Source organism: Rhipicephalus microplus, chromosome 9 (genome assembly GCF_043290135.1).
Source record: "Rhipicephalus microplus isolate Deutch F79 chromosome 9, USDA_Rmic, whole genome shotgun sequence".
Taxonomy (NCBI): Eukaryota; Metazoa; Arthropoda; class Arachnida; order Ixodida; family Ixodidae; genus Rhipicephalus; species Rhipicephalus microplus.
In genome coordinates, this window is record NC_134708.1 from 53,353,046 (window position 1) to 53,381,004 (window position 27,959).

Genomic DNA, 27,959 nt, shown 5'->3' on the forward strand with positions numbered 1-27,959 from the left:
CATTTCATGAGGCTGCATCGGCGAAAATTCGCACGAAAATTGCGCGATCCTACCGTCGGTGTTTAGAACGAGTGTTTAAGGAATTAGAGTTCATGGTACTCTACTATGGGAAAGCATAGGCACCGTTAAGTCTAGTTTTACAGCCTGACTGCAGCGCCAAAATACATAGCCTAGCGGCTATGGAAAACGACGTGCGCGTCTCACGCCCTGCTTTTGTCGGCGGTTTGTGGCAGGGATACACAGGGGACGCTTGCACGCGTGGAGTGGTTCTTAAGAGAAAGGAAGAGAAAAGTGAGCCCCGTTATTGTCTGCTTCAGTGAGCGACACCGCCACAGATCTCACAAAGGGATGGGCGTAAGGAGGGATAAAAGGGTAGAAGTAAAGGTATAGGAAAGAGGAAGAAGAAGCAACAACAAACTGAGGGGATAGGAGAGACAGGAAAGATGGAAGAACGGTCACTGGAGTCCGAGGACGGGGTACACTTGCGAGAGATGTTGTCGGCGTCTGTAGATGGCGTAGAGCAGGTCCAGTAGGTCAGAGCTGCGCTGTCACCGAAGACAGCCGGCGACAGGAGGTGACGTAGGGCCAGCCCAGTCGGCCAGAGCTACGATGACGCCGAAGGTCGCGAGCGCGCGGAGCGCGCGGGCGCACAACCGGTCGGCACGAAATCCAGAGAGCGTCTCCCCGTCTATTGTCTGCGTACCCATAATGGCGAATTTCAAGGACTTTAAGACGGGGCTGTGGGAGCAACGCAGCTCCCTCTGGTCAGTGTACGGTGCCTACAAAGCCATAGAGGAAGACTGTTTAAAAAAATTATTGTCATAGACGTCAATGAAATTTCAACAGAACATTTTCTTCTTACACATACAATAATGATGACGACAAAACAGACTTCCCTTACATGAACATGGATATGAGATGACGTAAAAGAACATGTACATTCGATGGTTCACAAACAGCCGCACAAAAAAAAAGTGTCACAAGTGGACATATACACGTATGAATATTGCAAGGTGAACAAGAGGTTCAAATAATACATGAATATGTACATTTGGCATATTTACACGTTGGCATGTCATTTCTGCCGTCGCATCGACACATCAGCTTACCAATACCACGCCGGCCGAAAGACAAATTTCCCTCGTCCGTCACAGATCGACACAAACGGGCAAGACCAGTGTCGAAGAAATTCCTCTTCACCAATGTAGAAGAGCTCCTCCGACAAAAAACTCTCAAGCATTTCCCCGAGGGGGCACATGGTTAAGTGCGAATGCACGGGGTGATGCTATGAGGGGGAGTAAAGTTAAAATCCGTTGGCATTCGCCAGTGAGTTAACGTAAACTTCCCCGTGTGATCACATTGCGATTCCCAGGAACCATTAGACCCTCTCGGGAAATCTTGGTGAGTTTACGCGTATATGTGAGAGTAAATTCGCACTGTAATGGTGTTTATGTCCGCGGCCCGCTTCGCCCGCTTGCGCTCGGCATCACGGGCCCTTCGCCGCACTGTCTTGTCTCCAACCGGCGCGACATCTTCAACGACGCGTGCAATGCTCGCATTCGATTGCTTTGTACTCGTTGTTGGAGGTATCGCAGTCGAGGTTGATGCCTGCGATGGATCCATACCTATGACGACTTGCCGAGCTCGAGCAAGTCGTGGCTGCGCGGGCGCGCGCAATCACGTGGTGTGTGACGTCGCTGCGCCGTTGCTGCAGACGCTCCTCTCCGCTCCTCGCGCCGTTGCTAGGGGAAAGGAGGAGGCGCACTGCGGACGGCGGATTCAGGGTCGCTTATTAACTGCATTCACGTTTAAAAAAGACAGCAGATCTGAGTACAATCGCTCTAGGATCGGGAAGAGCGCGCGGAGGCAGCGGCCCGCTGCAACCGCCTCGCAGCAGTTGCGCCAGAGGCAGAAAGAACCGCCAACAACAAGAAGATAAGCGAATCGGCCCCGAGAAAAACGCCCAGAAAAAACGAAGTGATTTACTCCGAGGCAGCGAAATCCAGCATGTACGGCTCCACCCCCCTACCCCCCCCCCCCCAAAAAAAAAAAATTTGCAGACAGTGGGGATCGATGATATGCGAAGCATTAATGAGAAAGGTTGATATGTCACTTTCAAATCAGCACCACGTTACGAGATGGAGGGAAATGGTGCCGTACACGACTTCCGTGTCATGATTATCATGTTTGGATGTGTCGTTTACCTTCGTTATCTATCCACGTCACATGATACCAATTTAGAATATATGGATCAGCGAAACGGCCACGAGCACGCTATGAGCGTGGTATGTTGTCATGTTCTTACATGACACGCGTGTCAGGATTCTCATGTTTGCACCAGTCATATATGTCGTCATCCATTGACGTCACGTAACACTAAATTTGGTATATGTGGAGCTAGCAAAACGGCCGCTAGCGCATCATGAACGGCCCAATATATACTCCAATGTAGCGTTGACGCGCGCGCACGCTGGGCACAGCGACGCTACGTTAGCAAAAACGCGAGCACTCCATAGTCTGACGCCAGGCGCGACCGGCTCGACCAGCGTCTGTCGACGCGGCCCGACGGCAACTGGCGCGAAATGCGACATGCTGCATTTCTCGCCGACGCGTTGCCCAGACAACACTGCGTCTCCCTCTTTTCGTGACGGAAGGACGCCGGACGCGCTGAAAGACGCATGCGTCAAAGCGACGCAGCCCGGCGTGCGCCTGTGATTATATGGCAGGACTGGTGCCTGCCATGGCAACGCCGGCGTGACGCGACGAAATGAACGCCGGCGAGCACGCGAACCGCGTCACGTCGAAATATATCGGCACCTTGACTGGGGTATGTAGTCATGTTCTCACATGACACGCATTCTGTGAATATTATGTTTGGGTGCATCATTTACGTGTGTCGTCCATTCGCGTTGCGCAATACTGAGTTTGGTACATGTGTAGTGGCCGCGAGCGCATCATGAGCGTAGCATGTAGTCATGTTGTTACATGACGCGCATCTCATGTTTATAAAGTTTGCGCCAGTGTCATACCTTCGTCTTCCACTCACGTCCCGTAATAGCAAATTTGTTGTACGTGGAGCTAGCGAAACGGCCACGAGCGCATCATGAGCGTGGCATGGTCATGTTTTTACATGACACGCATCTCATGATTATTTTGTTCGCACCAGTCACATACCTTCGTCATCCATTCACGTACCGTAATACCAAATTTGGTATATATGACGCATGCGAAATGGCCACGAGCGCATCATGAGCGTGGCATGTAGTCATGTCGTTGCATGACAAGCATGTCATGATTTTTATGTCAGAGTCTGTCGCTTGTGTAAGCCATGCAATCAAGTTTTTCAACACCAGTTTTTCAACATGCCATGTGAACGGAACCACCGCAAGAGCTACAGGACCATGAAATGTAAACCATGACACTCATGACATACATGTCATGATTTTCACGTTATGACTAGTCAAATATATTCTTCATACAGTCATGTTATGTCATACGAAGTTCGGTATCGATACCATTATAGAAACGGCCAGGAGAGCTATGTGCGGCTAGATAGATAAGATAGATAGATAGATAGATAGATAGATAGATAGATAGATAGATAGATAGATAGATAGATAGACAGATAGATAGATAATACGCTCAAAGGTGCCAAAGCTCGCTAAGAAATTAAAAATTGCACAGTGCCGCTTCGTCGTCCTCATTTTTGATTTCGTCGTTAGGCCCCACCCTATCCAGAAGGGCCTCACAAAAATTACCGAAATTCTGTTAAGAAAAACACGTTTAACGATTTCGAGTACTTCGTACTCAACTATGGGAGAGCACTGAGCCGTCCCGCAAGTCTACATTCGCCTTTTATCGATTGCATAGAACGAGGGTGACACAGCATGCGCACTCAGGCGCGATGGCATATACGACGGCCATGCGAGTTGAACTAGTGAGCTTCAAAATTTCACGCAATATTTTTTAAGTAGTCCGCGACAGAACTAAGGGTGCATTACGATTTCTAACACAAATGCTTCAGGGCACAATTTCCTTTAATCATGTATACCACTTAGAATGACTAAGCATGGTAACTCCTTTGATTACACATTTTCACAGGAGTTCTACTGAACCAGTGAGCCGTAGGAATCGAGGGTACGCCCAGTGTTGCCATCGTGCCTTGGGCCGCTTCCGGCAGCGCATGCAACTTCACAATTAAACAAACAAACAAAAAAAGAAACTGGCAGATCTCACGTACAGTGGGAATCGACGATATGCGAAGCACGAATGAGAAATGTTGATATGTAACTTTAAAATCAGCAGAATGTTACGAGGTGGAGGTAAATGATGCCGTACATGACTTCCGTGTCATGATGATCATTTTAGGATGTGCCGTTTACCTTCGTCATTTATTCACGTCACGTGACACCAAATATAGTATATGTGGAGCTAGCGAAACGACCGCGAGCGCATCATGAAGGCCCCAATATACTACAATATAGCGTTGACGCGCCCGCACGCTGGGCACAACGACGCTACTTTATAGCATGTTACTCTATGGCATCGGTGCGAAATGCGACATGCTGCATTTCGCGCCGATGCCATGCATAGAGTAACATTACTCGATGCCGGTGCGTTACCCAGACAACACTGAGTCTCTCTCTTTTCGTGACGGAGGGACTCCGGACGCGCTTAAACGCGCATGCGTCAAAGCAATTAAGAGCGGCTCGCCCGGACCGGCGCCTGGCATGGCAACGCCGGCGTGATGCGACGAAATGAATGCCGGCGAGCACATGCCCCGCGTCATGTCGAAATGTATTGGTGCCTTAACTGTGGCATGCAGTCATGTTCTCACATGAGGCGCATTTCATGATTATTATGTCTGTATGTGTGACCGCACGTGCGTCCATCCGCCCGTGCGTGCGCGCGTCTATTCGTGCGTCCGTCCCTGCGTTCGTCCATGCATCTGCCCCTGCGTCCGTCCATGCGTCCATCCGGCCGTGCAGCCATCCGTGCGTCCGTCCATGCATCTGTCTTTGTGTCCGTTCGTCCATCTAGTAAACACTCCAAGTACCACCATCTCGCATCTTTTCATCATATATTCCGCATATAGAAGCACCGCCATCGCAGCGGACATTTCAAGGACTAAACGAGAGGTGGCACACGCACACTTTCTTACGGTTTGCGCTTCGTGTCCACTTCCCACCTTTAACCACCTCGAGCTCATGGTATATACTAGTTCACTGTATTCGTGGCACTGCTGCTCAACGCTCGCTAAACCTATCTAAAAACAAGGAGGTTACGCCCAGCGAGTAAAACGTAGCAACCCTTTCTTGTCAGATAGTGCTCAATGTACATGCCAATGGCTGCTATTGGGGAATAATTGATTGATATGTGGGGTTTAACGTCCCAAAACCACAATATGATTATGAGAGACGCCGTAGTGGAGGGCTCCGGAAATTTTGACCACCTGTGGTTCTTTAACGTGCACCCAAATCTGAGCACACGGGCCTACAACATTTCCGCCTCCATCGGAAATGCAGCCGCCGCAGCCGGGATTTGAACCCGCGACCTGCGGGTCAGCAGCCGAGTACCTTAACCACTAGACCACCGCGGCGGGGCCAATATTGGGGAATGAGAGACAGGAGAAATCGGCTTTTAGTGAACGTGCACGCTGCGAATTTTTTATTGTTCAACAACGCACAAGAGAAATCTCCCACCGACACCACCTTGCTGGTCAAAGTGTAAGGCATGTTACGCTTTAAGGAGCTTCGCCCCTAAAGCAACGCACGAAAGAAAATGCCCCCACCTCCCCGGAGAGATTCGTGAGGAAATGCGAATGCATTGCGTAGCGTCAAAAACGGCGTTTCGCACGTGAGAATCCAGCGGTCGAAGAATATTGTTTTCTTTTTAAAGACGATAGTCTTTCTTGGTGACCCTCAACGCAAAATTTTGGTCTATCTGTCTGTAAGCTTGTCTGTTTGTCCACTCTTAACGGCATCGGGTACTTGAAACGGCCGACCCCATCCGCAGCGCCCACCAATGTTGCTCAAGATTGAGCGTTCATGCTTGTGCAATCGTCCTGAATATAACGTGGAAAGACGAGTAGACCGCGCCAAGCAACTAGGCAAGCGTTAGCGAAAGCCACGTACGTGGCGTATGTAGACGCAGCGAAATATCCTACGCATCGGGCCATGGCCCTCGCTGTCGCCACCGGGCCGCAGTACATAATTACCGCAACTGGCACCATTCGCGCAAACAAACCAGAAGGAGGCGAAGAAGCAGCCATCGCTCTCGCCTACGCTTCAACCCAAGCATCCTGCATCATCAGCGACTCCAAGACTGCCATCCGCAACTTCACCAAAGGTTTGATCTCCCAACCGGCGCTCCGAATTCTCACAAGTACACCTCTGTTACGTCGTCGCCGCGTTGAGATCATCTGGACTCCGGGCCACTCGGAGCTTGCGGGGAACGAACACGCTCATGACGCCGCCCGAGCTCTCGTCCACCGGGCGCGTCATCTAACAGAGCACCACCCCTCGCGACCTGACGCGGCTGAGCGAGAGATGATGGTTTCCTCGTTTCGCGACAATGCGAGGGACAGAATGGTTACCTTTGGAGAAATCCTAATGTATTACCGCAAGGCCAGACTTAAATACCCACCACCAGACAAGTGCCCTAGAAAGCAGCAGTCCACTACCTGGCGTCTAATACAGACACGCACTTTCCCCTGTCCGTCACTGTACAGCCGTATTTACCCCGCTATTCACACACCACAATGCAAAACGTGCGGTGCACCTAACGCTGAGCTCGACCATATTATATGGGCCTGCCCCGAAGCTACTCACTCAGTTAAACACAGCACGAACCCTACATTCACAATCACCACGGCCGAGCAGTGGGAGGCTTTGCTGCTTAGCACGCGCCCGGAGAACCAGCTCTGGGCTGTCCGGCTGGCCGAAGACGCCGCCAGGATTCAAGGCCTGGCCGCCGCCTGAGGAAGGGGGTTACAGAGGGGCCCGTCTCCCGACCCCCCGCCACCTTTGACCCCAGCAGGGACACTTGAATAAAGTTTCTTCTCTCTCTCTGTGCAATCGTCAATTAAAAAGCAATTATTGCGCATGTCTGGGACACCATAACAACACGTATATATTCTGCATGTGCGTATTTTACTAGAAAAGTCATACATAAGTAATTTTAATGACCGTAGCGCTTATCACGCTGCGCTGACCATGCAACGCTTGCACGGAACGGGGAGTGACCGCCCAACGCTTTGCTAATACGAGACGGTGGTGGCACCTACCGTCGCCTTGCGTTCTACACCTTATCACCTCTGAGATGGGCGCGCACACCATTCTCAGAGCCACACACTTTGTTTTCTAATAAAACTGCCAGATGACGCACATGTCTCACGTGTGACGTGACTTGATGCGCTTGTTCGCCTCCGCTGCGCGCTCGAGGCACTATAACGCAGCGCCTCCAGAATACCACTCACCGATTTTCTTGCGCAGAACACCAAATAAATGTCATTTTCACTCTCTCCACATGCAAGGCTATCGTCTTTCTACGAAATTTGCAGATACACGCAGATACGGGGCCATTTTTTTTTACTCCATGCAGGTAATAGCGTCGATCGCCTTACGTGGAGTTTTTCTGTCGCTAGAAACGCGGTTTGCGTTTCCAACTCTACTATAGCCAGCGTGCACGGTTAAAATTTCTATGAAGTGAACAAAACAAACAGCTTTCTCGGCTCGGCGTTTCACAGCTGCGTCTCGAGCGCACATTTCCGGATATTCTTTAGAGCCAACCAGCCAGCGAACGATCGAGAGTGAGGCGCGAGCTGACGAGAAAGTGGGGCATGGCGCATTGAAGAGAGAGAGAGAGAGAGTGGAAGGCGAGAGAAGAAGCAGCGAAGCACTGCACATACCCTTTCCTGCACTCTCTTGCACCACATGCTCCGGTTGCTTGGGGTACAGTGTACACTTCTAGTACTCTCTACTAGGGGCGAGCGTAGAGTTCTGGCGCTAGTGTATATGGGAGCTGACCCGCACGGCGCTTAAGCGAGCATGGGAATGATGGGTAGTACATACATTTGTCTAATCTTCGTACTTCTGGCCTGCTTTTGACTCCGTGTGTGTTGGTGTGACTTGGAGATGTTTTCACACGAAACAAAAATCAGCCATTGTTCAGCGGTTGCGCTTCACCACCTTATTCTTCTATACTTACCTTTCGAAATCTGGTCACGAAGTTCAAAATGGTTGAATCTTTTTTTTTCAAAACAAAACCGAAACAAAGCAATTAATGAAGCCGCAAGTATCATTCGTCGCCCGCAAGTACGAAGACTAAGCAAATGTGTGTACTACCCATCATTCCCATGGTCGCTGAACGGTCGCAGCGACAAAGTCCCCTGTAGTTAACTTTAGAAAACTCTATGGTGGCGAGGATAGGCGCGCGCTCGCATCTGTTGCTAGGGGAGAGGGAGATAACACCTGCCTCGAGCGCGGACACCGGCGCGGACAACGCCGGATGCATGACATAACCCGACAAAGAAATGCATTCGCGCTCAAAAAGATCATCACCGGATTGCCCCCAAAGTAGTCCCCAGGCTTATCAACGTATTATTGTCACCTAATTATTTCAACCGGCTCGGCGGGAAAGCTCAGCACTGCTTATCATCAAAAACGTATTTGGCCACAACCAAACACTATAATTCAACAGGGCTACTTTATCAACAAAGGCGCGATGTGCCGTACTCAGTAAAGATATGGGTCAGATGCCCCCTCCTTCTTTCACCTCTTCAATGATTGGAGGGGGGGCAGTATCCCCTCACTCTCTCGAAAATAGAGAAGTCCGGCATCCGCCCCCTGCCCTCCGTTATGCAGGTTGAGGAGGACCTGAGCGACTATTATTTGTGTACAGAAACTTCAAGTATATATGACGGTTTCTCCGGGATGATACTTTGAGATCAGATATTTGTTTTGGACATTCACCCTCTCTTTAGCGCTGATTTGATTGCTTGAAATTGCAAGAATAATTCATAAATGTAGCGGAATTATTCGACATTCAGTGTAGCACGCGCTGACGTATTCCAAGTGTAAACGTGAAAACATGCGTGTGTGTGTGCATATTATCATTGTTATCTGCATTAATGCACAGGTCGGGGAAATTATTTCTCTTTTGTGCACTGTATATCGGGGAGGTACTTATATACGGAGTAATGCGTCCTTCGAATATCTGGCTCTGCACAAAACAAATGACGGCAGCGCCACTGCACCTTGGTGACGTCACAAAGCGGCAAAGAATTACGCTACTTTTTCCATGCATTGGAAAATACCCAAATATGTTGCGAACAATATGCTATACGACGAATCCCGCCTGCCTTCTCTTATCAAAAGATTTCATATTGTAACAGTACGAACATTCCTTAAAATCGGAGGTCACAGCATGTGTTCATTAACCAGCGGACCTCAATCTTCAACCAGCAATGGCCTAAATTACGGTGCCCTCAAGTATTATTTACACAGAAACTTTTGGAGCCCTTAAGAATTAACTTTTGGGAAACACTTGTGCTCAACACTGTAGATGCAATTAGGATTGAATTTGACGATATATATCCCAAAAATTCAAAAAACTTACCATATCAGTATACAAATGGCATTTTGGAAGATCATTTGGCCAATCTAGAAACATTCATTGTGATAGCGACTGACGCTTCTGTTTATGGAGAGAAGGCTGGCGTAGGAATCGTATCATCCTCTTTAGATTGGGCTTTCTCAATTCGATTACCCGACTTTACACCTATTTACCAAGCTGAACTACTGGCAATAGTCCTAGCATTGCGTAAAGTGCCGCAAGATCTATCAGCGGTGATTGTTCTAACAGACTGTCTCTCGGACTGTACTGCCTTAAGCTCACCAACTTTTTCGCGTACCTTAGAAACTTTCTACTCGCTCATTCCTATACATGTGCGACTCGTTCGACTAGTTTGGGTACCAAGCCATAGAGGTTTTGCTCTGAATGAGCATGCAGATGCACTAGCTGTATCTTCCCTTGATTGTCCCGTTTACCTATTTTGTCTACTTTGGAATATATCACAGCAGCACGCTTTGAAAAACGCACAACGGCCAATAACTTCGAGAGATCTCCTTTGTTTTTATCGGACAATCCACAGCTAAAGTTCCCTTGGAAGAACAAGTGGTGTTCACCAAGAAAGGAAGAAATAGTAATTATAAGGCTGCGTTGTCGAGTCTCTCTATTGAACTTTTACCTTCACAGGTCGGGTCTGGCACAGTCGCCTTTGTGCCTTTATTGTAATGAGAGGGAATCTTTGGAGCACTTCTTTTTGTCATGCCGAAAATTCAAAATTCAAAGAAAAGATCTACTAGAAGAACACCTACGAAAGTTGGACTTAAACTTGACACTTCCGGTGATGCTTTCATTTGGCGCAGTCGCATTTGGTTTCAGCCACAGGAGCGTTTTTACCGCTGTTACAATTTTCTTACGAGAATCTAAAAGAATGGAATGCTAAAAATAAGTAACTTCAGTTGTTTTATGTATAATTTTTTTCGTTTTTGTGTGTTTAATATGTTTTCTTTTTAAGGTTTTTTTTGTTTAGAAATTTAACACCTTTATATTATTACCTATATTACCGAATTAATCTAACCCTCTCTTTCAAGAAGTGAATTAATTTAAAAAGCAAGGCACCGTCCCATTCATGGTCTATCCCGTAGGTGGATTGCGTCAAGGTGTTGAGGAACCAACCAACCAACCTTCCTTCCTACCAATTTATTGTATGACGTGTTTCTTTCCTGATTGATTGATTGATATGTGGGGTTTAACGTCCCAAAACCACCATATGATTATATGAGAGACGCCGTAGTGGAGGGCTCCGGAAATTTAGACCACCTGGGGTTCTCTAACGTGCGCCCAAATCTGAGCACACGGGCCTACAACATTTCCGCCTCCATCGGAAATGCAGCCGCCGCAGCCGGGATTCGATCCCGCGACCTGCGGGTCAGCAGCCGAGTACCTTAGGCACTGGACCACCGCGGCGGGGCACCTGAATAGAATGCAGTGCCGTACAGCAACGCGAGATAGTTCGTCAAAGAAGCGGTCCACCCAACGCGCGTCCTTGATGATAAGACTAGCATATAATTGAGCAGATAGATAATTGCTACAAAACAGCGGCATTGTCACTGCTTCTATGCATGATCGGGGGCACGCACTTCGCAAGAAAAGGCGAGGTTTCCTTTTTTGCTCGGAGTATTTCTGAGCCGGCATGCAATGTCGTGTCTGTCGCTTTTTTTTCGCCTTATTTGTTTTTCGATCGCGGCGAGAAGCACGTCTGAAAAACTCCTCAACGCGACCCGCGGCTCAGTCCGCCTGCTGCGGAAATCAGCCTCACGACATATTATTTGATTCCGTTTAGACCGAATTACCTCAAAAGGCCTGAGAAGTCGTTCATTGAAGAAAATGCGCCTCCTGCACACACCTTTCATCTCCGGTGTGACTCACATTCTTTAGCATTCGGTCTATATGTATATTTCTGACTGTGTACAACTACCGTATTTTCACGCACACAACCAGCACAGGTTGACGGGCTAGCTGTTGATGGCCGCTCAACGTCGGCCCCACACTGATCAAATGCTCAGCCGTAATTGACCGCCAGTTCTGCATCTTCGTAAAGAAGGCGATCGGTATATATGATCGAGAAATTTGATCCAGGTCAGGCCCGACTGTCATCCAATGTGACGACCGCTTGACACGGGTCAGGGTTGTATGCAGAAATTTTTTTTTCGCGGAAAGCATATACTTGATCTGATGTGGAGGCTGGGCAGGAAAATGGTCATTTCGCGCTATGTATGTATGCATGGCGAAAAACATTTCGGGGAGGAGGGGGAGGCAGGGGCTCGGAGTGTTTCCCCCCTCCCTTGATACGCCCCTGGCGCCGGTGTAACCAATTGCTAACGTTCGCTAGCGTTGCCTTGGTTAACCGTCCGCTTAATTGTTAAAGCATTATTTGCCATAATTCGGCGTGGATTCATTGTTTAAGTAGTTTAGCGATTTCCTTTGTCACCCTAATCTAGAACGCTCTCAATGAATGGAACTTTATATATATTTTTTTAATTCTGAAGAGGCACTGCGCGCGCTCACTTGTTGATTGGGCCCATTACGTCAAGCGGCCGCCACATTCCACGCGAATACCCTCACTTTACTCTTTCCACCGGCCGCTGTTTTCTCCCTCCTCTCCCGCGCGCGAGAGAGGTGCTGCCCCGCCGCTCTACCTAGCGAGGTGTGGCCGTTTTCCTTGGTGCGTGCGACGACAGCCGTCAAACTCCCAACCGTGTATATATTTCATTCCCCTAACGTAAGTAGCGCCTCTGACTACTCTCGGCAGTGACAATGCCTCTCCAATAACGCCGGCATTTCGATTCAATCGCTCGTCCGAGTGGAGCTGTCTCGAGCGAACGCCGCTGGAATCTCGAGCACCCCCGTTGCATGGCCGATTGTGAGCTTAGGCCTAGCGCTCGCCGAGTACCGGCTTTCGTGCGGCCCTTTCGATTGAACCTCCGTTGCCCGTTTATAAACGTGAATACTCGCTGTTCTGCTTCCGTTCGTGCTCGGACGCGCAGTTCGTGGGTTCCCGGCTGCAGCTACGATGCCTACTTAGTCTTTCGAACCGCGGATGTCGCCGAAAGTAAACAAAATGCACTGCCCGTTTTCCCGTTCTCCGCTGGATTTTTGCGTGCCGAGGCCCGGACTTGCGCTCGCTCGTCAGTTTTTTTTTTTCTTTCTTGTTCTGCGAATCCGCGTTGCACTTCGATGCGGCAACGGAACGGGTCCGATGCGCTTGTTTCGCGTGCAGAGATAACGTGTCGGCGGCACGTTTAGCTGACCTTGTCAGTGGGATCGAGGTATGTCGGAGAGGAATGATTTCCGAAAGGGCCGACAAGGGTCCTCTCGCAGTAACCCTCGAAAGAGCTTACGTATCCTGATCGTTTAATCTTGGCAGAGAATTGCTACGCTGGACCGATTTTCTGTTCCTATCCGGTAAAAGCGGACAGTTTTTGAGGAGGAGGAAAAATAGCGCGAGGCGCCGTCGAGAGTGGGTGCAGTTGCATGTTAGTCATGGCGAATTCCGCTTCGCCGTCGGAAGTTGGGTGACTGCTACGCGCAGTCGTACGACGCGATGCCGGCTGATAAAGACGTCACCGTCTCTTTTGCGTTTCGTTCCACCCCTGGCACTTTGATTTCGTGCAGAGAGACCACAGATGGCGGCGATCCGAAAGAAACTCGTGATAGTCGGAGACGGCGCGTGCGGTAAGACGTGTCTCCTGATCGTCTTCAGCAAGGATCAGTTCCCCGAGGTCTACGTGCCCACCGTCTTCGAAAACTACGTCGCCGACATCGAAGTCGATGGGAAGCAGGTGAGCAACATTTTTCCTTTAGTGTGCGGTTTGTGGCTTGTTACGTTGATCTGGGCGGCGGTCGCGGTGGAACCGCCTCATCGGACACTCGCGTAATCGCTTACGTGCGCCGTCCGCACTACTTTATACGAGAGAGTTTTTCGATAGCATTGTGTCTCGTACCTGCTGTCATCCTCGCACATTTTGCTTACGTAAGTGCGTTTTGCGCATATCAGACCGCGTTACTGAATTCGGAACAGCTAGGTTTAGGTGTATGTGTTGCTACTTGTTTTGTACACATGCTTATTTATTCTTTGGTGCCCGTATTTGGGCGTAAAAAAAAAAATAGTTTCCTGTGTGGCAGTTCACCCCTTACCTCTTGCAAGTTAGCCTACGTTCAATCACTGTTGACTAAGGAATAAATGAAAACACCATTGTTAAAGGCCACTTCATTGGCACATAACTTTTGACAAGTTCAATGGAAATTAAGCGTAGTTAAATGGATTGGTCCTTGGTAGTCTTGATGCAGAATGACTTGTTAAGGCCTCATCAGGTTATCATGGTTCAGTAACTGCCATGCATTTAAGACCCCCATCAGGTTATCGATTGACCTACTATCCCCATGGTTTGTTATATTGTATTGTCTAGATGGCCTTGTACAGGATGGTAAAGTGCTTAGTCGACTGATCACTGTTATTGAATTGCGTAGCACATGCGAATTGCTGTATACTGATTGACTGTCGGCAACTGCTGCACCATGGTTGCTGAAAGCCTTGGAAGGCTATCTCAATTGTACCACTATGTAAGCAGAGAATTCCTGTAGACATTCGTGCCAGCACCATATCCGTCATATCCAGGATTTTAAAGCGGAGATCAATTTTCTTCCAAGGTATCCATCTCCTGTGAAAACTGTTCGAAAGTGAGTAGGTGGGTGAAAACAGATGCTGCATGGTTTGTTTTCCAAATGCGTAGGTCATTCTCATCCTAGTTGTTGCTGGCTGTATCGATGTCACTTATTCCATTTCTCGAATTTCGGGTAGAACTCGCATCAACTGTTGTCTTAATCAACTTGCGAATTTAAGTTTGGAGCTGTTCACGTGGGACTTTGTTCATGTGGAACTCAAGATCGAAAAATGGAATAATCTGCCCAGCTAGTTGGTTCAATGAGTCGCTATTTTGATTAGCAAGATTGTAAGGGTCCCGAGCCTGGTTGGTGCGGTCAGTCTATGGGCCTTACTACATGCAGGCCTATAGGACATGTACTGTTGGCGTCAAATCGAAACCTAAATAGTGGCGAGCATTAGAAAAAGTAAAGCGGGCACCATCCAGTCGTCACTGTTGACAGGGGCACAGCGCTCTGGTTTGGGAGCACTGTGCAAGTCCTTGATTAAGGCTGCATGGCATCCACTTATATCCTAGCTAATGCTTGCCGCTTTTCAGATTTCATTTTGTTGCGACGGTGAATATAGGAAAAGCAAACTAATGGCAACGTAATACTAAGTAGGTGCTTTAATTGGCACACTTATCTTGAAGAGGTGATTAGTTGAATACTATTGCAAGAAGGTGCTATGAGGAATGTATTGTGCTGTGTTCATGCAGATATGTTACTTGATTAACAAGCAGTAGCGTTAACTTAAGTAGCGTTAAGCAGTAGCATTCTGATAGAGACCTTATTCACTGTTTTGCTGAGGAACATGTCAAATGTGTATTGAAAATGAATATAACAGTGCTAGTACAGCAGTGTGCTTCCGTCAACTGGTTTTATTGTTGACCTGCGCACTGACACACTTATATGCACTTACAGTACCACAAACAAGGGGCATTTATGCCATCAATCAAGTTGGCATGCCTTGCTTTTGCTTTGTCATTCCCACAAAATATGTTTTGTGAAATGACCACAGATGTCTCGTTAAAGCAAAGTTTCTCATTACTTACTTTAAAATAGGCCTCCAACAGTTATTTTGTTTTCAGCCTAGCTAGCAGATGATGCCCTAAGATTTTGTTTCTTTTTCTTTGTTTTCTATAGATTGGAGAATGCCTTGACATTGTGTTAGGGAAGGCTTTGAAAACTCTCCAGAGAGTGGTGCTATTCATAAAAAAAGCTAGCATCATTTTTATAGTCGCAATTTAGGAACAAAAAAGTAAGCTTTACACGGTGAACGGCAGCAATTCTGCTGTTTACCTATGATAGAAAAGCACGTTAGCCTGTTTCCACTCTGGCTGTGAGTACTTTTTCTCGGCCAGTGTAGATAATGTGTATAGTTACAGCTAAGTTAAAGGTTCGTCATTTGCACTTACAACGATATGTTTAGCTGAGCAGTGATGTCAGTCCCAGGTGAAATTTACCGGGACGTTAAAGTTCTCGAACTAAACCAGTGAAGCGCGTCTGTGTGGGAGAATCAACTGTCTGAAATATCCAAAAAGTTTTCGACATCACGAGCAAGCACTGTTGGATTTATCATTTGTCTAAGTTCCCCGTAGAAGGGACAGCGACAGCTGTGGGTGAAGCTGCGATTTTTTTTTCGCAAGCTGGAACTGTCTGTGGTCGAAGATTGAGGAGTGCAACACCTAATGCGGACAAATGGAAGAAAAGTTGGTGAACGCATCATTGCGTACCTGTACAGTCTTTAATCCAACTTGTCTGCAGTGGTTGATAGCGTGGCTGCTCATGGTGGCGTCACCCACAGCTGCTGCCTTAGGTTAGCTGCAAGCTTCTATTTATGCTTGAATTACAACATGAGGACTCTGTATGTGCATGTTCGATATCATTGCAACCTTGATCCGTGCATATTTTTGCAAGAAACGGCAGCTGAAGCAGCTGACTGGCTTCTGTCGATGCGATTCAGACTGTACCAACATACCCAAAAGTTGCGATAGCGAGAGGTACTGGGATCGATACCCAGCACCTCCACCAATTTGTTAGGGCGTTTATTGGCTGGCACACAGCGAGCATACACAATGGTGACAGTAACGGCCAAGCACGGACTCTCAGAGCGAGCGGCACCTTTTTTTGGGTAGACCCACTAGAAAGCACTTGACAGTTCGACCCATTTCAGTGTTCAGAGGCTTCTCTACAACTCATACATTTAGCACTTCGCGAAAAGGTGGACACGAGTAAGAAGCATCCAGAGTACCACGAGCTCTGTCTTTTGTATGTTTCTTGCTTGCGTCGCCTTTTTGCGCAGTTGGGTAACATTCAAAAGCTTGCCGGAATGTTTTAAAGACGATAGTCTTTCTTGGGGACCTTCGAATGAAAAATTCTGGTCTGTCTGTCTGTACATTTGTCCGTTTGTCTGTCCTAACGATACCTCAAACGGCCAACCCCATCTGCAGTGCGATTCACAGTTGTGCGATTGTCAATTAAAAAAGCAAATATTGTGCATATCTGAGGCGCCATAACAACACGTCGATGTTTTGTATGTCTGCCTTTATACTAGAAGAAGCACACACAAGTAACTCTAAGGAATGTAGCGTTTATCGCGCTGCGCTGACAGTGCAACGCGACGCTCAAGAAGGTGTTTCCAACGCTTTGCTACGACGACACGGTGTTGGCACCTGCCCGTCGCTTTGTATTCTACACCCTATCACCTCCGAGACTGGCGCACATCTATCTCCGCGGTCGCGCATGCCTTCGTTTTCGAAGATAACAGCCAGATGGCGCTCGTGTCTAACGTGCCTAGATGCACTTGTTCGCCTCCGCTATACGCTCGAGGCACTCTTAACGCAGCGCCTTCAGAATACCATTCACCGATTTTCTTGCGCAGAACATCAAATAAACGTTTTGTTCACTGTCTCCAGATGCAAGACTATCGTCTTTCGACGACATTTACAGTGTAACATGTAAATTCGAGCCAATTTTTCTCGTGCGAATGTCTGCTCTCTTTCCCCATCTCAGGTTGAGCTGGCCTTATGGGACACAGCGGGGCAGGAGGACTATGACCGGTTGCGGCCCCTGTCGTATCCGGACACAGACGTGATCCTCATGTGTTTCAGCATCGACTCCCCGGACTCCCTCGAGAACATCCCGGAGAAGTGGACGCCCGAGGTGCGCCACTTCTGCCCCAACGTGCCCATCATACTCGTTGGGAACAAGAAGGTGAGTACGCGTACTGTCGTGCCGTAGACTTTTCGCCCTGTTGACGGCAAAGAAGAATCGGGCTCTGCCGAAACTGCGAGTTAGCCTTTGTCAGACACCCACATTATGATTGACTGACGCTTGAAAGTTGGATAATTTGATGCCGATGTTCTGGAGAGTTGACTTGAAGCAAGTGAAAGTGGTAAAGTTAATTATTTTGTACTTCATGAAGTTTGCAATTATGTCATAATACCTCATAAATAATAGAATGTAATTATGTGCATCAAGATGTATGAAAGATTGCTGGCAAAAGTGGCTTTAAGCAAGTTATGCATACTGTTCGTGTGCAGTGATACGTAAGTGTGCCATTGTCAGACACCGTTTGCTTCCTGGCCATCTCTGGCTTATCGATTCACATCTCATGGCAGTAGTGACCCTTTTTAACACTGCACTGCGATAGTGTATGGATTCTACACAAGTAACTCAACCGTCTGCCGCCCCTTTTCCACGCAGGACCTGCGCAATGACCCGCACACGCTGCGGGAGCTTGCGAAGATGAAGCAGAAGCCTGTGGCACCGGAAGAAGGACGCACCATGGCGGAGAAAATCAACGCCTACGGCTACCTGGAGTGCTCTGCCAAGACCAAGGACGGTGTGCGCGAGGTGTTTGAGACTGCAACGAGGGCTGCCCTGCAGGTGGGTGTTCTGCCTCCGCTTTCGTGTGTCACCAGCTGCAGTACACTTGTGGGATTACTCGCTTATGAGAGACATGCATCAGGGAGCAGTTCTTTTCTCTAACGTGGGGTGTGCCTTATAGCCAGGGCGCAGTGTTCTTATTTTCGGATGAATGTTTGTTCTGATGTAGACAGACTGGTGTCTGGTATACCGAACTGCCTTTCACACTAGTGTCTTATGAAGGGGGTCAACTGTATCTGGTGGTTCTGCCCATCTGAGTGTCATGGTAACGAATCCTACCAAAATGGCTGCATTTCTATGGAGTCAACATGATGAGAGACCTTACTTTAGATTGAAGCAAACGTAAAAGGACATCTTATGGTCAAAATTTCTGGAGCCCTTCACTGTGGCATCCCTCATAATTTTAGATGTAAAACCCCAAAAAATTATCTGCTCCTGTAGCCTTCTCCGACACACCATGAGCTGTTGTTTTGTTACTTTTAGCTGTCTTTTGGGTGTTGGCAAAAGCCGTGAAATTTCGATATCTCGGTCTGGTATGTAGGTTGTGATATGGCCAACTGCTGCGCAAGTTTTGTCGCTGTAGGTGCCAAAGTATTTTATACGCCGAAACAGTAATTCGGTTAAGACTGATCAGGTGCGTGTGCACAAAGAACTGTGATGGCTGGTTTGTGTTACATTTTTATTTATTTTTATTTAACACTGCAGTCTCTTGGTCCATGCAGGGTGGTTAATACAAATTAAAAAAAAGCAAACATCACACAACAGCAATAAAGGTGAACAGTGTCAATTTGCAGTCTGATTGTATGTATTAGTAAGACAATTCCATTCACTAATTGTTCTTGGAAAATATCAATACCTAAATAGGTCAGTGCGAGCAAAATATGGGGTGTTGGCGTGGTGGTGTCTGGAGGGCCTGTAAGCTAGTGGTGTCAACTGCGGGGATGGATCTAGAGCTAGTTCCAAAGTTGATAAAGGAATCGTGATCTAGCTTTTTGCCTTTGTGCCTGTAATAAGGGTATGTCATTTGCTTGCATCAAGTCCGAGGGGGAGTCGAAAAGGGAAAATGTTAAATATAAATCTTATAGCCTTTCTGTGAATGCGTTCAAGAGTGTTAATATTACACTTATTGTAAGGGTCCCATATGATGCACGTGTACTCTAGCTTTGTTCACAAAACTGTAGTACGCGTGCATCTTACACTAAATGGTTATGCTTCCGAGTTGTTCGAGCTGGTTTATGGTGTGACAGCAATGCACATTGTGAGTCTTTTGCATGTCATTGATGTATTGGGTGTTTTTTGCCTTGACTTAAGCCATGCCTTTGCTGTCTCTTCTCGCTCCCTCGCAGGTCAAGAGGCCGAAAAAGACAAAGTGCGTTCTGCTTTAGAGTTAAAAACCTTTTTTCCCGTTCCCGGTGAGAAGCCAGACAAGGGAGCTGGAGGTGCTTCTCTCGCTGCAGTGTCTTCGCCGCTTTGTTGTGCGCGCCGCCACCTTCTCTACGTTGAAGAAAAAGCTTCCATGCACCTTCTTCCTGCTCTGCCTGCACACTCCGCGCCGCCGTGTGTCAGGTGCCGACCTCTCTCGTCCACTCTCGTCGTCCTCTTCAACATCCTCGAGTACTGTCTCACCCTCTTCGTGCATCGTCGCCCGGACACTCGAACTGGGCTATGAGGACAGAGATGGCCATGCACCGACAACGCCCCCGCACGGCTAAGTCCACGTCGTGGTTCTTCCTTCAGTGTTGTTCGAGCTGCTGGCATTTCGAGAGGCTTCAAAGAAAGTGCCGGTCACGCTTCGTCGCCTTGTGCAAGGAAAGAAAAGACCCTTTTTTTTGGATTTGTGTCACGTTGGGCATTTTGGGGCTTTGGGGGTGTGTGTGAGTGCTTTATATTTTTTTTTTTGAGATGCTGACAACCACTCTGCTTCTCTTTTTTTTTTTCTTAAATCTTCCAAATGGTACATTCGAAGTGCAAGGGTTGATTCAAGGTGAGAAGGCTTAAGTGCAAAGGTTGAGCCCCGTTTCAAGCTCTCTATGCTGGGCAAGTGGTGCGAAATCCCAGCTTTTGTTGTAAGTCTCGGTCGCTGCACGTTCGGAGTTAAAGTTGCTTCAATTTTTTTGGCGCGGAAGTCGCGTTCATGATGCCTGGATTAGGGAGTGTTGATTTTATGCTGCCTGCCATGCGCAGTATATAAAACGGTGTCTCATTGCCGCACTTTTACACACCGCTGCTAACTGTGCGCGGTGTTGCAACTTTTTGCCTGCCACTCGCCATTACCGTTTGTCGACGTACCTTTAGTAGAGCACTGGGGAGTTCACGAAGCGAGTTTGTGCTCGCCAAATGCAGGCATTCGAACCCTTGACCAAGTGCCTGGAAGCTTTTTTCTTGAACTATTTTTTTTCTTCCCTCTTTTGTCATGTTCTGGTCAGATGTGCTCTGTTGATAATACCCCCCCCCCCCCCCCCATGGCTGACCTTGCTAGCACAGCAAATGAAGATGAAAAGACTGGATTGATGGGAAAAAACTCTTGAAACAGTAGCTGTTGCTCTGTCTGCGTCCTGTGACTGGGACTCAAGTGTTGTGAGCTCTGTATCTGTGTGTAAGTGGGTTTTCTTATAAAGAAATGCCTTTTCTATTTGATGTACATTTCTTTCTTTCGTGTTCCTATTTCTATCTGGCCTGGCCTTTGCATAGAAGTGCCGCTTCAACGTACGAATGGTGTTTTAAGAGAGCACGAATAGCTTGTTTTAGAGCTGAAAATCTAGCACTTGTGCGGACTACTGGAAACTAGTGCTACTCTGCCCCCCCCCTCCCCCTTTTTTTTTACTCTTTGAAGCTTGAGTTGTAAAGGTTACCACATTTTAACCAAAGGACATTTAGTAGCAATGAAATTAGTGGGGACTAGGCCCAGGAATATTGGCGAGAAATGTATTGCCATCTCGCTTGTTTGGCCTCATTCTATTCTTTGCTTGCATTGCACGCATGGCTATTCTCCGGAGCAGCTATTGTAAGCTGGCAAACTGTTTTACAAAAATTGCTTGCTTGCATGGAAAAGTTCAGTTTAGTTAATCTAGAAGCCACTTAAAAAACACTGGGAGATTGTGGCAGCAGAGTGTGCGACCTGGACTGCGTCGAATCTTGGAAATGAACTTGGTTTTGCCGAGTGCAACTTTGACAAGTGTCCTTTGTCAAGTGTGGGAAAAGTTTCATCTATCGGGCCTTGTAGTGAACTGTGAAGACAAAAGTGATCACGATACTCGACAACTCACTGCAGCCTCTTAAGGTTGTACATTGTGCAAAATAAAAAAAGTACCTACTCATCTGGGGTTTGGCTTCGTGCATTCGTACGCTGAGAAGTACGAAGGAAAAAATAAAATATCGAGTCCTTGGTGGCAAGCGATACCATTCAGCTGCAGGCCGAAGGCTCGCTGTAAGGACATCTATATAATAACAAGAAAAAAAAACTTTGGAAGCCTTGGTTGTCTGTGCACTTCTGAATTTCACATAGTTGTTGCTACCAAACATACTTGGTCACTTTCTACTTGCACAGTGTTTTGCACGGGTTTGCTCACAGTTCAATTGGTTGAAATGAGTTCGAATTGGTGTTTGGTTAATTATATGGTGTTGACCTCTCCGACTGTCAGATTAGCATAATTTTTGCTTCGGCAAAAAGGAAGAAGAACCTCTTGGAGTTTGGGTTTTATCTAAGTTTCCAAGTTGGCGAGTGTTAATAAGTGAGATTGTTTCCAGTTTGGGTGTGAGGGAGTAGCCACTGTGTTTATGTACTTGGCACAACCACAGTGAGGGATTCGAGGACGAAGGAAGGTTTGTGAAAGCACCGCTGGAAATTTTTATTTCGCACTCCCTCTCCCCCGCCCGCGAAAATCCAAAAAGTTTTCGTCGGGTATAAGTGCGTTGGCAGCCATGTCACTCGATCATGCCGAAACAACCACTGCTTCAGCCCTAATTTTTTTTTTGTCGCATTGTCTTTTGAACAGCGTTGTGAAACACTTTTCTTTTTATTTCCTGCTAGTTCTGTGCACGGACACATTTTCTTCAAATGCACAGCATGCGAGGGAAAATGATAATTGTCTGTACGGTACTATAAACATTCTTGTTTGAATGTATTTGCCGAGAATGAGCTTCATTTTTGTCTGCTTTCCGCGCTGGTGTTGTCGAAAAGTGTCTTCGTGGATGAAGTCTAAAGTGTATATCGCGAATGCAGAGCTTTGCAAGAGGCGTATGTGGATTTGTGCAGCTTTTGCGATGCACTGTTGAGCTACTGTGAATTAGCAACTGCTACATGGATTTTTACCTTTTTTTCACACCTTGCGAGGCCGGCGCTGTTGCTCGTGAGTTAATCATCCTCCAGAGAGTGTTTTTATTATTTTTTTTCTAGGCATTTCTAACCGGAAACGTGGCAAAGCGCGGTGACAAAGTCGTAACTAAGAGAAGATGTTCTCATTTTCTCACTTCTCGTATTGTACATATTTAAGGGAAAAAAAAGCTATGTCCGCGTGCGTGTTTTTTTCTCGACGTCGCTGTTTTTCAACCTCTCCTGTTTCTGTACCAGTGCCGAGCATTCGTGATGGCGGCGCAATTTTTTATACGGGGAAGCGAGACAGCTTAGTGCATTGTTCTGTCGGTTATATGTGTATGGTAGGCCTCCTGTAACTATTATTATTATTAAAGCATACTTTTGGTGAAAGGTGTCTCGTTTCCATTCTTGGAAGTGCTTGGTTATCCTGAGCCAATATAAAAAAAGAAAGCTTCATGGTCGCATATGCATTTTCCCACGCGACTTCCACACGCATACGACTTCCACGCGAAGTTGACTGCAATGCTTGACCCCCCTCTCTGAAGCAACAGGGAAATCTTTAGCTAGTGTCTGTGGGATCTGCAATGCTGGCACTGCTGCCAGTATGGAAACAATGGGTAGTACATGGGTTTATCTAAGCTGTGTTTTTAAATTCATGAGGCTTTGCCTTTAAAAATTGTATATCGAAGAAGTTCAGCCACCATGAACCCTTTAGGCTCATCAATTTAAATCTGCACCTGAGATTCACAATGAGGCATTGTTTTGTGTGAAACAAAAGCAAAAATACACAGATGTGTTTGAAGCCACAGGCTTATGGACTAAGTAAATTATCGTACTACCCGTCATTCTCGGAAGGGCTCGAATGATGACAGTAAATATTCTACAGAACTCAATCAGCCCATCTCGAGCTGTAGCAGTGTTGCCACGGCTGCTGATTTATCAGTTGACGGTTTTTCTGTTGACTTAGTGATAAGGGGTCCAATGTACCGACTTTCTCCATTTTCTACAGAAACGATCACAAAAACTCCTACTTTTTCAGACTCGTGTCAAATTGATTTGACGTGGTGCTATGTGGTGACGGAGAAAAGAAGGAAAACTTTCAGATCCCTCAAAATAATTGATGGTAATGCGTGAGTGAGTGTATTTTACAAACGAACAGACAGCTTGGACAACAAAATAGTAGAAAACACAACTTTTTGTTTTCGTCAGCACTTGCCCCTGCCTTTTGGTCATTTCTCCCTTTCAGGCTGTACACCGTACAGCTTAATTCAAGGCGTGATTATCTCGCAGTATGCTACCATCACTGGAATGTGTAGGGGTGAACAAGCCCTTCACAAACTTAGAGCGGTAAACGAGCTTGTTTACCAGTGTTTGCCGGTGTGTGAAGTACTTTTGCACGAACACCACTTACAGAATTTTGGAATCGCATTGACATTTCGAAAGGATTTCAGTGCATATATGTGAGCAAATGAAGTTTCCGAACGAGCAGCCTTCGGCCACGGCTGGACTACTGGGACAAATTTTTGTCCCCGCCCCTGATCAACATTGCTCGACACTATTAACGAAGTTATTCCGTGCTACACTCCTCTGCTTTTTCTCTGTGCCACTTTATCTTTCTGAATATACAAAATTGACAGAACTCGCTCACAGGTGTGACATTCAGGCATTGATTTTTGAAGCCTTTGCAGCTCAGAGGTACTTTCCCTGGAATGTGGAGGGATGAATGCTCATAGAGGGAGAAAACCATTCTGTGCGTGAAAGTCAATGGGAAAACATGGAAACACGATGGGGACTTAGACTACATAGTATATACAACCAAGGGAAGTAGCATGCAAAGACGCGAGACGAAAAATCGGCAATAGATGTAATAATTCTTGGCATTTAACACACCAAAACCACGACATGACAAGAGAGACACTGTAGTAGAGGGCTCCAGAATTTTCGACCACCTGGGGTTCTTCTTTAAAACGATTTAAAACACTCTTGTACCCAGACAACACTCGACGACCTGAAGTCGTCCTCAACTGGTGCGGACGTCTTCGTTCTGTGCTCGTACGTTGGACGACGTTTTCAGTGCGCCCTCATAAAGGCCTGCACAGGATGATAGAGAGAGGATACTTTTCAGTATTGTTCGAGGATAACTCATCGTGCAAAAAACGTCCACTGTCGGACGTTTTCAGTGCGTACTGTATAATTAAAAAAAAAAAAAAGAGGCTATTGATGGACTTTGACGGGCACCTTGTAGCGAGCGAGCGAACATTAAATGTATCTGACAGCCCCGCTCGCGTAACTCGTACAATTGTTTCGTTGTGTTCGTTTTTTTTTTTTTTGAATACCTCACAGTTTTACTTGATAATGTTTTTCGCGGGCGTGTGTGTGGTATATTGCAGCTTTCTATTTTGCGCATACGTGAGCACAAACAATTACCGCTGTGGCCGGCGATGAACAGGTAATGACAGGGTATCTGATGGTCGTAATCACAGGAATCTCAATGCCAAAGTTGATAGATACGCTCAAAGTCACCGAAGTTCGCTAAGAAATGCTTCGCATTTAAAATCGAAAAAGAAGTATATGTGGCCAAAGCACACCATTTTAATTTTCTGCCTGACAACATTGATACTCCAAGCAGCTCAAATTGTGGTTCAAGCAATCCAAGCCAAGCGCTTTAGCAACCGCCTTCAAAGCATCAGAGGTATTCTGTGGTTACAGCATAGTAGTCAGAAATTGTAGCGTAGTCAGAAATTGGGTGTTTTCTGGCATAGTTTCCTTAAATTTCTCTGACTCTGCTTTAAAGAAAACAACATGTTTAGGCATGGCGGCAGGTAAGTCTCCTCATGCCTGTCTCTTTTTCGCGTTCGAAATGGAAGAAAAAGCATTTGACTGCATGTTAAGACGATAAAAAAATAATGCCCTAATGCCTGTTTACTCGTAGCAAACAGTGTTGTCGGTAAAGTCGCTTGCCCAATTTCACAACAATATTCCAGACGGAACTAATGGAAATTATTCTTGCACTGCGGAAACTCCCATCACACATTTCCTCAGTAGTGGTGTTAAATTCCTTGTCCATGTGCACTGCGCTGGTAGCATCTCTCTTTTGTAATGAAGCAGGAACGATCGAACACTTCTTGGAGTGTTGAAGATATCAGAACCTAAGTCAAAGATTTCTGAAACCACCATTTGAAAAAAAAAAAAAAGGGGGGGGGGGGGGGGCCTTGAGCTTTCTACATCGGCATTGCTCTCCCTGGGGTCGACGGCACTGTGACAGGATCATTATCGAGGCTATATTTTATTATTTTAAAAAATCAAACAGAATGTCATGTTAAATTTATCAGGGCATCTAAAACAGTATGGTTAATCTATATCAATTGTATCAATTATTTAGTTCATATCTTTACCTTTAAGAAGCTTTGCATCTCACTTGTCCAGCTGCCTCGCAAAACTTTATTCGTATATGCCAAATAATGTGCGGAACGTCTGCCTAGTTCGGGTACCAGGCCACACTGGATTTAAATGAAGCAGCGGACACCATAGTGGCAGAATCTGTTAATTTGTCATGAATATTTTTTCCCCTATTTAGATTATCTTTTTTTTGCATATTCTCCCCCTCTCCTTTTTTATCTTTTTTTCTCCTGATTATTATTAAATTGTATCTTATTTTAATTTGTTTCACAAGTTCTACTGCTGCACTCCTTGTGGCTGATCCATGGTGGGTAGTGCCATTCTTCCGAAAATCATCATCATCATCGGTAAAGTAAGCCAGCGCCACAGAACACCTCCAGCGCTACGAAAGCAGATTGTGTTGCGCTACAATGTCGTGGTGTGCGCTTCTCCATAGTAGGAAAATCACCGAAGTTTTTCCGAATTTGTGACACGTCGTGTGTAGCACTATCATTTGCAGTTCCGAACCTGTCGCCGTGACAACACGGTTTAGAGTGCACGACGTTCAAATTATGGAGCCAATTATGGGCGTGTGTGCATGCACGTTTTCCAGATCAACCTCTGCAGTTGTATATAAGCAGCTTTGAAAAGTAATTTGGACTTTTTGGTCACTTGAAAAGGATGCAGCTTTTGTAATGATGGCAGCATGTACCATTGTTGACAGGCACGAAAGTGTCTTGTAAATCAGCACTTCTACATTTATCGTCATATGTTACAGAATTTAAGCAACGAGTTAGAATCCTCAAAATGCACATGGCGATGGTGGAGTAGGAATGCCAGTTGTTCGGTACAATACAGCGGCAACTATGAAGATCTGCGGAGCAAATCTATCATCTGGTACCCTGTCCATCTCCAGAGACCTTCAATGAAAGTATTCAATCACAACGTCATTTTGTCAAGCTCCATGGACTCATTGTCTGAAACTCATATTAATAAAAAAAGCTTTGCGTGTTACAGCGTGTTACAGCGTGTTTATATATTTCCGTCTGGCATGACATTTACTGAGCTTTTAATAATGAAGTTCAAGGTATTCACATTGAAGCAGTAAGTGAATGCTTTATTTAAGGTTGAATTTACGGAAAACAGTGAAATTGGAAAACCGTATTTCCACTGGGCGTGACATGCGTCTTGAAAGCCTTGAATATATTTATATATAAAAAAATGCGTCAGGCCTGTGCAGAACAGTCACAGTGAAAGCTCGAAGAGCGGCCTTTCAGAGCCTTTTCTAAACAGTCTTGGGGTAACTGCTATAATCACACTTGCTGGGTACCCACTACACCATAAATAATCATAATTTTCGTGTGGTAGGCCAGCATTCATTATGCTATCCATAGTCATTCTTCGGAGGGAAATACGGTAATCGTTACACATGTGCTACAAATTTTGTGCAATTTTTTTTATGCAGTGGCTGAGGACGATGAAGAATTATGCCTAAAGTAGGTATGCGGCAGAGTGAATAGGTGATAAAGAACACATTTTCTAATGGGTTGGAGCATTGGATGACCTATTTTTTTTTTAATGCGATTTGCATTGTGTGATGATTGGTTATTCCTTTGATCTTTAAAAATGCTTTATTACGCATATTAACGCGATTCCTTTTCTCGACGTCAAGCCTGCCTAAGGCCAGGTTAGAAGTTATTTCCAAGTACCAATGTGGCTCAGTGTCAATAAAGAAAGAAAAAAAACCAATGTGGCTCAGTGGTAGAATACTGGGCTGGCATGCAGCGGACCCGGGTTCAAATCCAATTGTGTCCCTGGTGTTTTTTTATTAACTCAGTTCTAATTGTTGCGCTGTCAGGACAACATCAGGTCTTGTTGTCTGGGTTATAAGTGCAGATCCAGAGAGCAGGTAAAGATGTGCTGAAGCACCTCGTCTTTGCTTAATTTTTATTGGGTACTTCCAAGATCCTCTCCCAAATAGAGGATCTGTTAGGGCCTCCCATTTCTCACTATGCTTGCACTTCTCATGACCTGGTCCTCTCCCAGAAAAGTCCTGTGACCACCTTTACCTGTAATTATACTGCCAAACTCTCAATTCACCCATATT

The 27,959-nt window shown here is 46.4% G+C and overlaps 1 protein-coding gene and 1 long non-coding RNA gene across 4 annotated transcripts in view; both read left to right on the forward strand.

The window, feature by feature from the left end:
• Nucleotides 1–22,864, forward strand: part of LOC142771799 (ras-like GTP-binding protein Rho1) — a 32,917-nt gene extending 10,053 nt beyond the window's left edge. The window contains exons 1-5 of one of the 3 annotated variants that reach the window (XM_075873670.1): nt 12,213–12,349; nt 13,243–13,409; nt 17,284–17,484; nt 17,977–18,159; nt 19,506–22,864. In XM_075873670.1, the coding sequence (XP_075729785.1) occupies nt 13,254–13,409; nt 17,284–17,484; nt 17,977–18,159; nt 19,506–19,544 (579 nt within the window). In that variant the 5' untranslated portion in view covers nt 12,213–12,349; nt 13,243–13,253 and the 3' untranslated portion in view covers nt 19,545–22,864. Of the gene's footprint in view, nt 1–12,212; nt 12,350–12,877; nt 12,897–13,242; nt 13,410–17,283; nt 17,485–17,976; nt 18,160–19,505 lie in introns of those variants that run through there. The other 2 variants (XM_075873671.1, XM_075873669.1) reach the window with 2 other exon arrangements.
• A 2,274-nt stretch (nt 22,865–25,138) lies between these two features.
• On the forward strand, nt 25,139–26,866 carry LOC142771796 (uncharacterized). Its single transcript, XR_012886160.1, has 2 exons — nt 25,139–25,296; nt 26,148–26,866. It is a non-coding gene; the product is annotated as an uncharacterized LOC142771796 (long non-coding RNA).
• The last annotated feature ends 1,093 nt before the right edge of the window (nt 26,867–27,959 follow it).